Source organism: Phyllostomus hastatus, unplaced genomic scaffold (assembly GCF_019186645.2).
Source record: "Phyllostomus hastatus isolate PE091 unplaced genomic scaffold, TTU_PhHast_1.1 phas_contig_159, whole genome shotgun sequence".
Taxonomy (NCBI): domain Eukaryota; kingdom Metazoa; phylum Chordata; class Mammalia; order Chiroptera; family Phyllostomidae; genus Phyllostomus; species Phyllostomus hastatus.
The window spans coordinates 4,857,987-4,873,409 of NW_025333640.1; the positions used below are offsets into that span (position 1 = coordinate 4,857,987).

Below are 15,423 nucleotides of genomic sequence, written 5' to 3' on the forward strand. Positions count from 1 at the left end.
GCTGCCGTCCCAGAAGTCTCTGGGAAGCGTTCGCGCTGCGCGGGAGACTCAATGGTCTTAGGGAAGATGGCGGCGCTGGAGTCGGGGTGTTAGAGGGAGTGCGGTCTGCGGCCGCGGCGCACGAGCCGACCAGGTAAACGAAGGGATACAAGGGTTCCGGGGGGTCAGCCAGCCTCCCGGTGACCCCGGGGGGCGGGGGAGGGGATGCGTCCCAGAGAAGGCGGGGACTGGCGACCCCGGGGCGGGGCCTGTGAGGTCAGAGGGCGGGCCTAGAAAGCAAAGGGTGCTGGGTACACTGCCTGGAGCTCTGGGCGTGGTCTGGGAGTGGGTGGTGGAAACGGGTTCTCCAGCAGGGGGAAATCGCGGCGGGGCCTAGGGCTTTCCACCCGGGGCGGGTTTAGGGCGGAGTTTGAGGTTGTGGGGGACTTGGGGGAGGGACGTAGAGATTGCGTGGGGTCCTTGGTTTGGGGCTTGGAGTCTCTAGAGGACCTGGAGGGCCAGGTTGTCGGGGAGGGGTCTGGAAAGCAAACGGTGTTAAGGGCGGGGCCGGAGGGCTTTGGGAACAGGCCTAGAGATTGTTTGGGGTCTCTGAAGTGAAGCTTGTTAGTTTAGTCTGGGCCTGGAGGCTCGAGAGGCAAATTGAGAGCAAGGTCTGGAAAGCAAAGACTGAAGGGGATGGGAAAGGAGTGCTTTGGGGAGTTGTGGGCGGGGCTTTGGTATTCTCGGGTAGGATCTGAAGAATTGGGGATGTGAGGGTAGAGGTAGTGACTGAGAAAATGGAGTTGATCGTACCAACAACCTCACTGGGCTTTTGCAGTAGTGAAAGATAACCTGTAATCCATGCCAGGCACTGAGCCCTGAGGAAGGATTCACTCTTACTGTTATTCTTCACCATTCGTAAGTCCCACACCAAGACCCAAACTGCTAACTTCCCCAACCTGTCTCCCCAACTCAGCCCTTCCTAAAGGAGAGACCCAAGGTCCAACCTCTTCTCACAGTTTCCACTTCTCATTCTCCTCACCCGCCTCCCAGGTGCATTCTCCAGACAGCAGAGGGGTCCTGTCAAAACACAAATAAGTCACAGCCCTCCTGGGGCTCTTACTCTTTTGTCACCAAGGGTGGAAGCCCACAGGAACCTGCACGACCTGCCCTTACCCCGCCCTTACGTCAATCACTGGACCGCTTCTTAAACACCCCAGGCTAGACCCACCTTCTGTGCCTTCGCACCGGCTGTCCCCTCCCCCAGCAGTGCTCCTCCCCAGACATCTGTGTGCCTCAGCGCATTCTCTTGCACCTTTGCTCAAATGTTTTCTCCCCAATGAGGCCTCTCTGGCTCTGTGTTTAAAACGCAGCCCTCCCCCTCACACACATACAAGACCCAAGGGCAGGAATTGGGTGCTTTTCATTTCTCTTGATGACCCAGCATCCAGCATGGCATTCAGCACCCTGCAGGCACTTGGTGAAGGTGAGCCAATCCTCCCTGTCACTTCCTCCTTCAGGTGGTCATTCTCTTCCTCAGGTGACTGTCCTTGGTGTGTGACCTGTGGCAGGTGGGCTCAATGGATCTGGCTTATGTCTGCGAGTGGGAGAAGTGGCCCAAGAGCACACACTGTCCATCAGTACCCCTGGCATGTGCCTGGTCCTGCCGCAACCTCATCGCTTTCACCACGGACCTCCGGAATGATGACCAGGGTGCACCCCTTTACCTCCAGTCCAACCCCCATTCCCTCCCGTCTTGTTCCCCTCCCCTCCCCACACAGTGTTATACCCCTGGCTCCATGGTGCCTGGCACATTGCCGTGGGGAGACACCAGGTTTCCAGGCCTGGGTGGGAGCCATCTCCCACCTCATTCATATCTGGGGGGTGGTGAAGGCCCCAACCTTTCAGGGTGCAAAAGACAGATGCATTTAACTGGTGGCTGCTGTCCTCAGTGAGCCACCCAAATGGGTGGCGGCTGCTGTGATGGTGCTCTCCCACACCTGGTGCCTGGGGGATGCTGGGATGACCCCTGTGTGGTGGAGGGGGTAAAGGTGGGCATTCCACTCAGGCTTGTTGGGGAGACTTGTGCCTCAGTTTCCAGACCTGACATGGCACTTTTGACTTTTGAAAGCCTCTAAGGTTCATCGCCACCAGCCATCTTCTCTCCAACGTTTGAGTGATGTGCATTCATTAGAGAAAATTAGAGAAGCACAGAAATTTAGGATAAAGAGAACCACCTATTATCTTCTGCGAAGAGAAGCCCCCTGTTTGCATTTTCTTCCGATTCTGTTTTCTGGGTTGTAGACACACTGGCGGCGGCTCGCAGGCCTGCTCTGTGTTCCCCGGGGAACGCAAGCCTGTTCGTCGTTAGCACCTGGGCTGTCGATGTGGTCGGCAGCATCTCCATGACTTCCCTGTGGGTGGGACATATACTGGGTTCCTCCCTGAGTCCCCTTGGAGTCTTTAGGGCTATGTCATTGTCATTGTGCTGACTGTCCTCCGTCCCCTGTAGACCTGACCCGCCTGATCCACATCCTGGACACAGAGCACCCCTGGGACGTGCACTCCATCAGCTCAGAGCACAGCGAGGCCATCACCTGCCTTGAGTGGGACCAGTCAGGTGAGGGTGGGGTCGACAGGCTCAGTAGGGTCCTGTGTAGCCAAGGGCAACCATGGTGATGCTCATCCCAAATCCCAGGGGGATGTATTCTGTCTTTTCTTGGTCCTGTCCCCAAAGTCAGAGCTGGGACCCGAAACTTTGACTTAAGGCTTTGTGGCTAGTACTCTTCCTGTTCCCATGTTCAGAGCTATTTCTGCACCATGCCTTGTGGCACTCCTTTGCTCTTCCACCACTAGGCTGGCTCCTCCCAAGCTCTTGATGTGCTGTGGGTGATGATCCCTGCCCACGGTGGGGGTTTGTGATGCAGGTCTGCTTCCTGCAGGCTCCCGGCTCCTGTCAGCTGATGCTAATGGGCAGATCAAGTGCTGGAGCATGGCGGACCACCTGGCCAACAGCTGGGAGAGCCCTGTGGGAAGCCTGGTGGAGGGGGACCCCATCGTGGCCCTGTCTTGGCTACACAATGGTGTGAAGTTGGCACTGCATGTGGAAAAGGTGAGTGTCTGCCTGAGTGAGTAGGTGTGGTGGACGAGGCCATTCACTTTATCCGTCCACCTGCCACCTTGGCTCCTCCTCTCCTATCACCAGCATCTTCTAGCTTTTCGAGCCCTGGGCCTGGTTCACACCTTCTGGTTCAGTGATGAAACAGCACAGACAGAGCTCAGGAGTGTCCTGCTGAGTGGAAGGAGCCAGGCATAAAGGCAGCACATGGGTCCCACTCTGGTAGAATTCTAGAAAAGGCAAAACTAGTGATACCACTCGGGACCCAGGGTGGGGTCGGGTGGGGACTGACTGCTAAGGGGCATGAGGGCCCTTTAGAGGGGAGTGGATTCTGGTCACGATTTTTATGGTTTTCCATGACAACACGTTTGTTAAGACCCGTGGAACCATATGCCTAAAAAGAGCAAATTTTGTTTTGCACATAAATCATAACTTAAACCTAATTTTGAAACATGTAACAGTAATAGCAGCAGCCAGTACTTTCACGGCACCTCCTGAATTCTTAATACAGGGGTCTGCCCACCACAGCCTGCAGGCCAAATGCAGCCCCACCTGTTTCTGTGAACAGTTTCATCGGCAGCTGCTTCCACAGACTCAGACAAGGAGCAGGTGGTCACAGCAGGGGCCACCTGGCCCACAAACCTGAAAATAATGAGTGCCTGGCCCCTTACACGAGAAGGTTGCTGACTCCTGTCCTTCATGTATTCAGTCATTTGATCCTCACCATGGGTCTCTGAAGTACAGATGAGGAGACAGAGGGTCAGAGAGGCCCACGTCACACGGTGCTCAAGTAGCCAAGGCAGGATTTGAATTCAAGTCCGTGCTCTCGTAGCTTCTGCCTCATGGGTTGTCGGGTCACCGGAGGCTGACCCTTACAGCCAGACAGTGCATCTTTCTGCCTGTCCTCAGCGGGTGGCACCAGGACTAAGTAAGACCCCTTGCTCACTCTCCCACAGTCAGGCGCTTCCAGCTTCGGGGAGAAGTTCTCCCGTGTCAAGTTCTCACCATCCCTCACACTGTTTGGGGGCAAGCCCATGGAGGGCTGGATTGCGGTGACTGTCAGCGGCCTGGTCACCGTGTCCCTACTCAAGCCCAGCGGGCAGGTGCTGACATCGACGGAGAGCCTATGCCGGCTGCGTGGCCGAGTCGCCCTGGCAGACATCGCCTTCACGGGCGGTGGCAACATCGTGGTGGCCACGGCGGATGGCAGCAGCGCCTCTCCCGTGCAGTTCTACAAGGTGTGTGTGAGTGTGGTCAGTGAGAAGTGTCGCATCGACACCGAGATCCTGCCCTCGCTCTTCATGCGCTGCACCACCGACCTCAACCGCAAGGACAAGTTTCCCGCCATCACCCACCTCAAATTCCTGGCCCGTGACATGTCCGAGCAGGTGAGGTCACTGGGGATGCAGCCATGATGCAACACACTTTTCACCTTCAGTTCTGGCTGGGAGTCTGACTTGGGTCTCACGGGCTAACCCAGCTGCAGGCAGGGCTGGTCCTTTCAGAGGCTCCAGGGAGAAACATTTCTAGCCTTTTCCAGCTTCTAGAGGCGCTACATCCCTGGCTCGTGGTCCCTTCCTCCATCGTCACAGCCAGCAATGCAGCCTCTTCCACCTCTGACTCTGACCCTCCTGCATCCTCTTATGAGGACACTGGGACCCCGGAGAATCAGGGTCATCCCCATCTCAGAGTCTTTGACTTAATCTCACCTGCAGAACCCCTTTACTGTGTGAGGTGACATGTAAGCAGGTCCTGAAACCAAGATAGGGACATCTTGGGGGCTGCTGTTTAGCCGACCCCACTAGGTCACTATGGTTCCCATTGTAACTGCACAGCAGTAAGGCCCAAACGCCTGCCAAGGAGGGCACCACTGGTGTGGTGTGCGCTGTTCCGGCAGGGTGGCGGATGGGTAGACCTGGGTTCAAGTCCACAGTTGCTGTGAGGTTGGGGCCAAGTGTGAGCGACCCAGGAAACAGAGGTCCAGGAAGGGGAGGTGGCTGTATCAGGCAGGCCAGCACCCGAGCCTGGGTTAGCCCAAGTGCCCCCATGAGGTGTGGATGCCCAAAGTGCTGCCTCCTCATCAAGCTGCCCACTGTCCCCCCAGGTGCTGTTGTGCGCGTCCAACCAGACAAGCAGCATTGTGGAGTGCTGGTCCCTGCGGAAGGAAGGGCTTCCCGTGAACAACATTTTCCAGCAGATCTCTCCTGTGGGTGAGTTCCCTCCATGGGGCTGGGGCACTTGACTTTTGATTTGGGGAAACTGAGGCTCAAAGAGGCCCATAGTCACCAACAGGCAGCCCGACCACCTCCACCTGAAACCCCCTGTGGGAACATGGCTAGTGGAACAGCAGAGCCACAGTCGTGGTGTACGAGGCCAGCAGCTAGAGCCAGCTCAGCAGGGGGCGTGGGCTGCAGGGAGGCACTTAATCCTAAAAGCCATGGGTCTTTCAGAAACCCTGGTTGAGAGTGAGGAAACCAAGATTGCAGGGGTTAACTGAGTTTGCCAAGAACACGCCCACCAGCCCACCCTGCCTTCCTCATCCTTTCACCCATGGGGACCCCCTGTGTCCCTCAGGTTGGCCCCAAGACCAGCACACCCTCCTCTTTGACACAGACCCTGGGACGCACTGGCCTGACCTGAAGACAGTGGCAGGCTGGAAAAGCCATTAGTTTTCGTCCCCTGATGGTGGAGCTGTAGGGGGGAAGCCTTGCCCAGATACACAGATGCAGGTGTTTTCCCATCGAAAGAAAGCTCTGCTTTTTGCTGATTAGCGCTAATGGACCCTGGGGTGGTTGGATGCGCAGGGGGTTGCTAAGCAGAAGCCACTAATGAAGCTGCATCAAGAGGTCCCTTGCTGTGTCATTTGCTGCTCGAGGTGGTTACATAAGCTGCCATTGTGGCTACGGAGGAATTGACGTGAACAGGCACGTTGCCCTGTCCCAGGACAGGTATCCCGGGGAGCTTTTGGACAGTGGTGGGTGGCCCCACAGGGGGCAGGCAGGGCTGCATCGGGGCCTCGGGGTGTACCAGTCGGTGAAGGGAGGGTTTGAGTGGCTGGGCACAGTTCCTGCCCTGCAAGCCTTCCCTGGAACTGTGTGCTGGTTGTTACCTTTACATTTTGTAATATCTTCATGCCAGAGACTGAATTCCACTCTGACCTTTCTGGGCTTCAATTTCCCCTGGGAACAGCATTTGCCGAGACTCCCTTATGGGGTTTGCAGCAACTTTATTTATTTTAAAGATTTTATTTATTTTTAGAGAGAGGGGAAGGGAGGGAGAAAAAGAGGGAGAAAAACATCTGTGTGTGAGAGATACATTGATCAGTTGCCTCTTGTACATCCTGAACTAGGGACCTGGCCCGGAACCCAGACATGTGCACTGACTGGGAGTTAAACCGGTGACCTTTCAGTTCACAGGCTGGCAATCAGTCCCCTGAGCTACACCAGCCAGGGTGCAGCAAGTTTATAAACTATGAGGAAGCCCCTGGGGCACGCATCTGGACGCTGACGATGGCAGAAACGAGTCCTTTGACAGTCAGCTTCGCCATGTAACACATTAGCCCTAAACTCAGGCTCAAAACCACAGTTTGTATTATTCTGGACTAGGTCATCTGGCTGCACCTAGATGCTTGGTTCCATGTGCCTGCCGTTAGCCTCCCAGCTTGGGCTGCTGCCCACCAACCAGGCCCGTCCTCCCGTGGCACATGCCCTGCAACCCAGCCTGCTCCCCACAGCATCCCAGGCACAGGCACTATTGGATCCTCTGCTTACACCACAGTTCACCAGTGCCCACTGGCCATGCCTAGATTCACGGAAGTCACTCCATTTCTTGTTGGGTGCAAGAGGTTTCATCAACACGTGGGGGGTGTGAGTGCAGGGAGGGGATGCATCTTATCTGGTGGGGTCAGCTGGGGTCCCACTTAGGACCTCTTAGGTTGTAAGGGACAAACCCAACCCAAGCTGGCAAGTCACAAGGGAGTTTGGGTTTTGTGTGGCAGCAGGGTCAGGGGTAGCATCCCCCTTCTCATTACGTTGGCTCCAGCAAGTGGGTACCCACTGTTGCCAGCTGACACCTTCCTGGAAGATGCCTCTCCCCTGTCTCCAGGAAGTCCCAGGACTGGGTTCTCTTGGCCATCTTGGGTCATGTGCCTATCCTGTACCAACCAGCTGTCTGGGGTGTGATATGTTGAGTGGCCAGGGCTGAGGTGGAGCCCCTGGTGGAGGGCAGGTGCTGGGATCAGAGAAGGGGTCTTGGCCATTGTCCCCTTTAGGGCCCATCATTGTGGTGCCTGTCTTCATTCCATTGCTGTCCTGTGTCCCTGCCCTATGTTTAGTTGGTGACAAGCAGCCCATGATTCTCAAGTGGCGGATCTTGTCGGCCACCAATGACCTGGACCGAGTTTCTGCTGTGGCACTGCCCAAGCTGCCTATCTCACTCACCAACACGGACCTGAAGGTGGCCAGCGACACGCAGTTCTACCCCGGCCTCGGTATGGTGGGCTTGGAGCTGGGGTCTTAGGTCTTAGAGCCATGGGAGCTGCCTCCTAGTCTGGAGTCAGTACCCGACGAGGAGGTGGCTTTGCTTTCAGGACCCAACCAGCTCATAGAGCTTTGAGGCTCTCCACTTTCAGGATCTGAAAAGCTGCATCTTTAATATGTAAAGAGCTGTTAGAAACCAATAAGGCAGAGGTTGGAAACTTGAGGGTAAACTCTCCAGATAAGCAGTGCCCTTTGTTGTAGCAGCTGAGACATTGATCCTGGTTCAGTCCCTGGAGACTTTGACTGTGAGTGAGTCAGGCTGGAAGCGCTGGGATGGCTAACAGTCAGCCCCAATAGTGCTACATGTTCATCACAGCTTTGGGCTCGAGGAGTCTATAAATTACCTGACTTGTGTTCCTGCCATGAGGCCCTTTGTGTGCTCCTGTCCCCTCCCACCTGGTCCCCCTGGAAGCTGTATTTGCTCACATCAGCCGAAACATAGAGTCAGCTGCACAGCCTCTGGGGATATGCAGCCTGAGCTGGTGGCACCTCGCTCTGCTGATTCTGGTGGCCTGTTAGCAAAGGAGGAGGGGATAGCGGCTGTGGGGGCGGCTGGCCAGACATGGGGTGGTGGGCTGTTTGTGTCTTGGGGCTCACCCATCCCCAGGGTAGTCACTTTGCATTGTCCAGAGCTAGGCAGCCCCACAGCCACCAGTGGGCATATTCCAGGCCTTTCCTGACCCTGCATGTGCCCCTCCCCTAGGGCTAGCCTTGGCCTTCCACGATGGCAGCGTCCACATTGTGCACCGGCTGTCACTGCAGACCATGGCCATATTCTACAGCTCCACAGCTCCACGCTCCATGGATGAGCCAGCCATTAAGCGCCCCCGGACCACGGGCCCTGCCGTTCACTTCAAGGCCATGCAGCTGTCCTGGACCTCCTTGGCCCTTGTAGGCATTGACAACCACGGGAAGGTAAGCACTGCCCCAGGTGCTCCAGAGCTACCCCTCAGTGTTTATGGGGGAGCAACCCACTCCATCCTCGGCTGCCCTGGGGCAAATGGGCTCTGTCTGGTGCATGCCTGTCACTTGTGTTTTTTGGCTTCCAGCAGAATCCTGGTCCATTTCCTCACTACAGGTGTATGGGCCTTGCCTGGCTGTCACTCCACAGGCCTCACCTTGCATGGGGGGCTCAACTTCCCTGGGGAGCCGTGTCTATGTCTGGAGGGCTCCCCACGGCTCCCACCCATTGGTTTGCATCCATCGTGGAGCCTAAAGGATGGGTCCAGTCCCCCCAAATGCGTGTGAGGGTGTAGGGCGGCCCCTCAGGTCGTTTTTGGAAAGTGCTGTGTGGCCGCCTCAAGCCCATTAACACTTGCACGTGCCGGGCTCTGACTGCCCACATGCAGCAGGGCCACCAGCCCCTGGGAGGGAGCGTGGCACCCAGAGCCTTAGGCGGGGCTAGGAACGCCATCTGCCCAGCACTCCCTTAGGGGTCTCACCAGCTGTCCCTCTCCCATAGCTGAGCATGCTGCGCATCTCGCCCTCCATGGGCCACACACTGGATGTGAACCTGGCCCTGCGGCACTTGCTTTTCCTGCTGGAGTACTGCATGGTGACCGGCTATGACTGGTGGGACATCCTGCTTCACGTGCAGCCCACGATGGTGCAGAGCCTGGTGGAGCGGCTGCACGAGGAGTACACGCGCCAGAAAGCTGCCCTGCAGCAGGTAGTCCAGTGCCTCGTGCCCCCATCTTTCTACCTTGTTCTTTACCTGGAGAGTTTTCTCTAAGAAGTCAGAGCCCTCTGGTGACCCATGAACCCCTGGGGACACCACCTCTGCTGCCAGCGGGAGCTGTCTTCTCAGACGCCTCAGAGTACATGAGTGCGCGTGCATGCAGAACTGGGGGCTCGCACACATGCTGAGATAGGAGCAATAAATAGGCTTAGAGGTCAGAGAGGAAGAGAACAATGATCGGGTGCTTGTGACAGTGCACCTGTGAAACCACTAGCGTTCACAAGGAGCCCTTAACGCTAGCACAAGTTCCGCATGGGGGCGCACAAAGAATAGTTTCAGAAATGGGCAGCTTTCCTCTGTGCCAGTAGTGACCAGTAAGACAGTGAAGTAGGGAGATAGGTCCCTTTCACGAGAGGAGCCTGATAGGACGGGAGCGAGGTTGTTAGGGAGGATGTGAAGCTGTAGCGGGGGTTCAGGGCCGAGCTCAGTGGGAATGAGGTCACTGCCTGCAGGCCCTGGCCCGGTACATTCTAGTGCTTTAGCACGTTCACTCACCCAATGAAACCAGGTCTCCCCTCGGCACCTCTTACACCCGGGCCAGGTCTCTCTCTGTGGTGGGGGGCTGTTCTGGGCGCAGCAGAGTGCTGAGCAGCATCCCTGGCCCCCACCCACTCAATGCCAGAAGCACTGCCAGTGTGACAACCACAGATGTCCCTAGACATGCCCAGTGTCCCCTGGGTGCAGGGCCACTTCCAGGTTGACACCCTGCCCATTCTGTGAGATAGAGTCTCTTACCTGATTTCACCACAAAGAGGTGAGGCCCAGAGACATTAAGCAGGTGCCTCAGCTTGCCCAGCCCCGCTATATACTGTACAGGAGCCTCTTCCCCAGGCCCCTCAGGTGGATGTCTCTGCTCATACTGCACAACCCCCAGGTCCTCTCCACCCGGATCCTGGCCATGAAGGCCTCACTCTGCAAGCTGTCGCCCTGCACCGTGACCCTCGTGTGTGACTACCATGCCAAGCTCTTTCTCATCGCCATCAGCTCCACGCTCAAGTCCCTGCTGCGCCCGCATATCCTCAATACGCCCGATAAGAGTCCCGGCGACCGGCTGACCGAGATCTGTGCCAAGATCACAGACGTTGGTGTGTCCCGCCCCCTCCCAGCAGGCTGCCCTGAGAGTGGCTGTGCCTGCACGGTTCTGTGCAGGATCGTCCCAAGTCCTGCCTGAATACTGTCCACTGGTGCTTCCTGTATGTCAGGTGTGGGGATGGTACCTGAACTGAGGAGACTTTGGCCCGCAAGGTTGGCCTGGAGCTGGAGGCAAATGTTAACCAGAGGGAAACAGACGGAGTCGAGTCTGGTTCCATCAGCCATGCCAGGGAGGAGCTCAGGGGCCCCAGCACAGGCTGGCCCGAGGGGCAGCAGGGTCGTCCTGAGAGCTGGCAGTGGATACCTTGTTGCTGTGGGTCCAGCCCTCTCCTCCATAGTCCCTGGCTCAGCCATCCTGCCAGTCACTTGCTTATTCACAGCGTTGGGTTGGCCTTGTCCAGGCCCAGCTCACAGTGGGTGCTGGTGGGTCATGAGGATCCCAGGGTGTAAAGCGGGGTTGGTCCCAGTGCATGGTGGGGCCTGGGTACTTCTGACCACCCTCCCTTTCTAGATATCGACAAGGTCATGATCAACCTCAAGACAGAGGAGTTTGTCCTGGACATGAACACACTCCAAGCTCTGCAACAGCTCCTACAGTGGGTGGGCGACTTCGTGCTCTACCTGCTGGCCAGCCTGCCCAACCAGGTGTGCCCCCTCCCTGCCCCTCTGCAAAAGCCCCGCTCCAGGACCCATGAAGGTCCTAGGATATGACCCACATTTAAATAAATAGCTCGAATGCCTTTTCCTGCAGGGCGCCCCACTGCGGCCTGGACACAGCTTCCTGCGGGATGGTACCTCGCTTGGTATGTTGCGGGAACTGATGGTTGTCATCCGTATCTGGGGCCTGCTGAAGCCCAGCTGCCTGCCTGTGTACACGGCCACCTCTGACACCCAGGACAGCATGTCCCTGCTCTTCCGTCTGCTCACCAAGCTCTGGATCTGCTGTAAGATGTCCAGCTCTCTGATCCCAGCCTCCCACCAACATACAAGCCCCAGTTGAGTCCCCCCACCAGAATATGTTTCCTTAAGTCATACTGGCTGTGTCTTGGTCTCCACTGTTTCCCCAGCACCCAGCACAAGTTCAAGCACGGGGTGGGTGGTCATTAAACATCAGCCATTATTAAACACCTGGTGGCTTGTCTCATGTCACCAGGCTGTGTATTTCTGGAGGGCCAGGTTCTGTCATTCTTGAAACCCTCTTCCCAGGAAGGCACTCAGTTCTTGCTGAATGTTTTTTAAATGAATGACTAGGTTTCCATTTTACAGAGGGGAAGGCTGAGGCCAGTGGGGGAAGAGCTTCCAGGGCAACTCAGAAAGTCAGGTCAGAGCTGGGCCTTAACCTGGTCCCTGAGCTCCAAGCTGACCAGGACATCCCATGGTCCTCCTCTGCAGGCCGTGACGAGGGCCCCACGAGCGAGCCAGATGAGGCACTTGTCGACGAGTGCTGCCTGCTGCCCAGCCAGCTGCTCATCCCCAGCCTGGACTGGCTGCCTGTCAGTGACGGCCTGGTCAGCCGCCTGCAGCCCAAGCAGCCCCTGCGTCTGTACTTCGGCAAGGCCCCCACTCTGCCCGGCAGCGCCACCACCTTGCAGCTGGATGGCCTTATCAGGTGCGTGCCCTCCGCCTCGGGCCCTGTGCACGTTCCTCCTGCAGGGCCCCACCCCCCCAGACCCACCTAGCTCCTTCATGCTTCTGCCTCAGGGCTTTTGCATGTGCTGTGCCTGCTGCTTCCTCCTGAGCTTGACCTAAATGCTGTCCCCAGGAGACATGCCTCACTGAGGCACTGAATTCCCCTGCCTTCCAGTCCTTGTCACTCCCTCCACCATCACCTCAGTCTTTGTTGATTTGTGCACTTGGGTATCTGTGTGATGTTGTCCTCCCCCTGGTCTGTCACCTTCTGTGTGCAATGTCACGTGGCCGGCCACAGGTATTTGGGGCTCCAGCCTCTGCGGAGGCCAGGCTGATGTGTGGCCTGAGCCCCATACCTGGCCTGACCCAAGGCCCCAGTAGACACTAAATCAGGCTGGACCTTCACAGGGCTGAGGGGCACTCTGGCGGTCAAAGGGCCAGCCCTATCTTTGCAACAGAAGTCTGGACAACCCAGACCTGCTAAGTTAACCCTTTACTGCCCACAGCACTGAGGGTGGGGTTTTGTCCCCATCCCACAGGTGAGTGAACAGCTCAGAAGGGTGCAGTCACTGAGCCAGGGTCACAGCAATGAAGTGGCTGGGCCACCATCTGCACTGGGACCCATCAGGTGCCCACCCCTGCTGAGTAGTCCCTGGATGGAGAAATAGACGTGATCTGCCCGAGTAGCCTGTTACTTTGGGTGGAAGTTTCAGCAAGCATATGAACAAAAGGAAGGCTGTTGGCCCTAGCCAGGTAGCTCAGTTGGTTAGAGCATCATATCAATACATCAAGGTTACGGGTTCGGTCCCCAGTTAGGGCACATACAAGAAGCAACCAATGAATGCATAAATAAGTGGAACAGCAAATTGATGTTTTTTTCTCTCTCTCCCTCCAACCTTCTTCATCTCTCTCTAAAATCAATCAATAAATTAAAAGGAAAAAAAAAGAAGACCATTCCCACCCCTGTGGTCCCACCTCCGGGACCTCCTGGCATTTTCTTTCTTGTGCCGTGGTGGGACAGGGCCTGGTGAATCACAGAAAAGACTGTGAGTGAGGATGCCAGTCACTGGGAGGTTCTGAACGCTTTGTTCTGGAAACTCAAATATATGTCACACGGTACAACCAACTGTCCTGCCCCAAGCACCAGGTCTGCTCCTCTGTGGGCTCCTACTGCCAGGGTCTCTGTGTCACCCAAGGGTTCTGATGTCATCAGGGCGTCCAGCACCGTCCAGGGTGGGGTGTCTCTGTGGGCACAGGGAGTGTAGACGCACGTCCACAGGCACCATCTCCCTTGCGTTTTGCCACAGCAGGTGCATCATACATGTGTGTACATGTGTGCCCGTCTCTGCACATTAGTGCGCACACATATCTACTGCACATGTGTGCCCCTCTGTGCATGTGTGTGTTCTCTGCACACGTGTGTGCACATGTGCGTGTGTGTGGGACTCTGATCCCCTCTACCCTCCTCTGCCAGGGCAACTGGCCAGCCCAAGATCGACCATCTGCGGAGGCTGCACCTGGGAGCCTTCCCCACGGAGGAGTGCAAGTCCTGTACGAGGTGAGCCACGCACGGCAGACCCTTCATCCATCCCGCAGCGAACATTGCCCCCACTCTGCCACCGCATGACCTCAGGGTGAGAGGCTTCTCCTCTCAGCCTCGTTTCCCCACCTGTGAACGTGCCTCCCTTGTGGAGCTGCCGAGAGGACACACCAGGCAGTTTCTGTAAGGGACCAGGGAGGTCCTGGGCTTCCCTTCTGGGGATATCAGTGGTGAGCAGTGAGCACCCAGCCCTCGCAGAGCTCCCAGCAACCCAGGTGCAGGAATGGAGGAGCAACCACAGTGGTGCAAGGCCCAGGCCCTGTGCCGGCCCTTGGTAGACGTGGCCCCAGTTGCCACACAACCCAGACATAGGTTCTGAGTCCCAGTGTCATGCCACCAGGGAGTGCCGAGCCAGGACTGGACCCCCAGCCCCTGCTCTGTCCATGTTGAGGTGAGGCAGCAGCACCTGAGCTGGGGCAGGAGCATGCGGAGGAGCTGGCCAGAGTTGGGGGGCAGTGCAAAGGAGATCATTCCTGCTGCGGGGAACGGTGGGTGCAGGGGCCAGGGGCAGGTGGGAGAGGGCCCCACCCAGCGCCTGCTTCCACCTGGTTCTGCCTGCAGGTGTGGCTGTGTCACCATGCTCAAATCGCCCAATAAGACAACAGCTGTCAAACAGTGGGAACAGCGCTGGATCAAGAACTGCCTGTGTGGGGGGCTTTGGCGGCGGATGCCCCTCAGCTGCCCCTGACTGGGGTCCTCAGGCCCTGTAAACAGAGTCCCAATGGATGTTATGGAAAGGTGACGCTGTCCCCTCCCGGTGACAGCATTCTACATACTCAGGACTTTATGGGGTGTGTTAAAAAAGTCATTCTTGACCTGTGACTTTAGGGGCCTTGCCAGCCAAGACCAGCATCCCTGTGAGGACAGTTGAGGACTTGGCCTGAAGCCTCAGGTTGCTGCCTCTCACCCGGGGACACTGCTGTGTCTCTCTCAGAGCCTGGTGGTGCCTCGCAGGTGGCGGGACTCCGTTTCACAGCTGCACCTGTACCCAAGCTGGGTGCCGGCTGAAACAGACCCAGGCCCACCCACAGGTGTCACGGCTCCAGTGCCCCAAGCTCCCCCTGTTCCCGGGTGCCCCTGGTCTCACAGTTCAGAGGTTTCAGGACAGTCTGGCTGTTGGTCTTTTAAAATGCCTCACGTGAACCTGTTGGGTGTCCAGCAGTTGCTGCCAGTGACACTGGCCAGGTATCCTCTTCGGTTTCATCACCCATATCTACCGATGCTGTACCTGCTCATCCAGGTGGCTCTGACCTTGGCAGCCCAACAAACATTCAGCTTTGTTGGGTCACAGCTAAATGGCTGTGTGATGGGCATTGCCCCAGCAGACCCCCAAGGTCCTACCTAGTCCCAAGTCTCCCACCCCCATCGTGCATTTATGGGCATTTCTGTTTCCACGTGCCTGTATGTGTCACTCTTGCTCTGTCAGCATTTATGGAGCACCTAGTGTATGCCTGGTACAGGGTCTGCAGGGAGCAGCAGGCTGGGCATGGGTGGGGACTGTGCCTGGCTTGCTCTGCTTGTCTGTAGGTAGGTGGGTCTCGGCCTCATCTGTCTTCAATTGTGTGCATCTCTCCTTGCTCTCTGCCTTTGTCTTCCACACCCAGCCCTCAGTGCAGAGCTGCTCAGGCCTCATGCCCCTGGGGTCCCGCCTCCTATCACCAGCAGGTACTTTCTGGATTATGTCCCATACCCCCACAGTAGATGCACTGACCTGCCTGTTAAGTGGTAA

The 15,423-nt window shown here is 57.0% G+C and overlaps 1 protein-coding gene across 3 annotated transcripts; it reads left to right on the forward strand.

Annotated features, from left to right (window-relative positions):
- On the forward strand, positions 1-15,423 carry MED16 (mediator complex subunit 16). Of its 3 annotated transcripts, none has more exons than XM_045831395.1 (15): positions 1-133; positions 1,520-1,692; positions 2,492-2,599; positions 2,922-3,091; positions 4,054-4,485; positions 5,202-5,307; positions 7,431-7,586; positions 8,339-8,550; positions 9,098-9,304; positions 10,248-10,458; positions 10,977-11,110; positions 11,217-11,409; positions 11,858-12,074; positions 13,569-13,652; positions 14,256-15,423. In XM_045831395.1, the coding sequence occupies exons 2-15, from the start codon at positions 1,560-1,562 to the stop codon at positions 14,380-14,382; spliced, it is 2,490 nt and encodes an 829-aa protein (XP_045687351.1). In that variant the 5' UTR covers positions 1-133; positions 1,520-1,559; the 3' UTR covers positions 14,383-15,423. The 3 variants fall into 3 exon arrangements, with proteins under 3 accessions (XP_045687351.1, XP_045687352.1, XP_045687353.1); XM_045831396.1 differs by having other exon boundaries at positions 1,520-1,550; XM_045831397.1 differs by lacking the exon at positions 1,520-1,692 and having other exon boundaries at positions 12-133.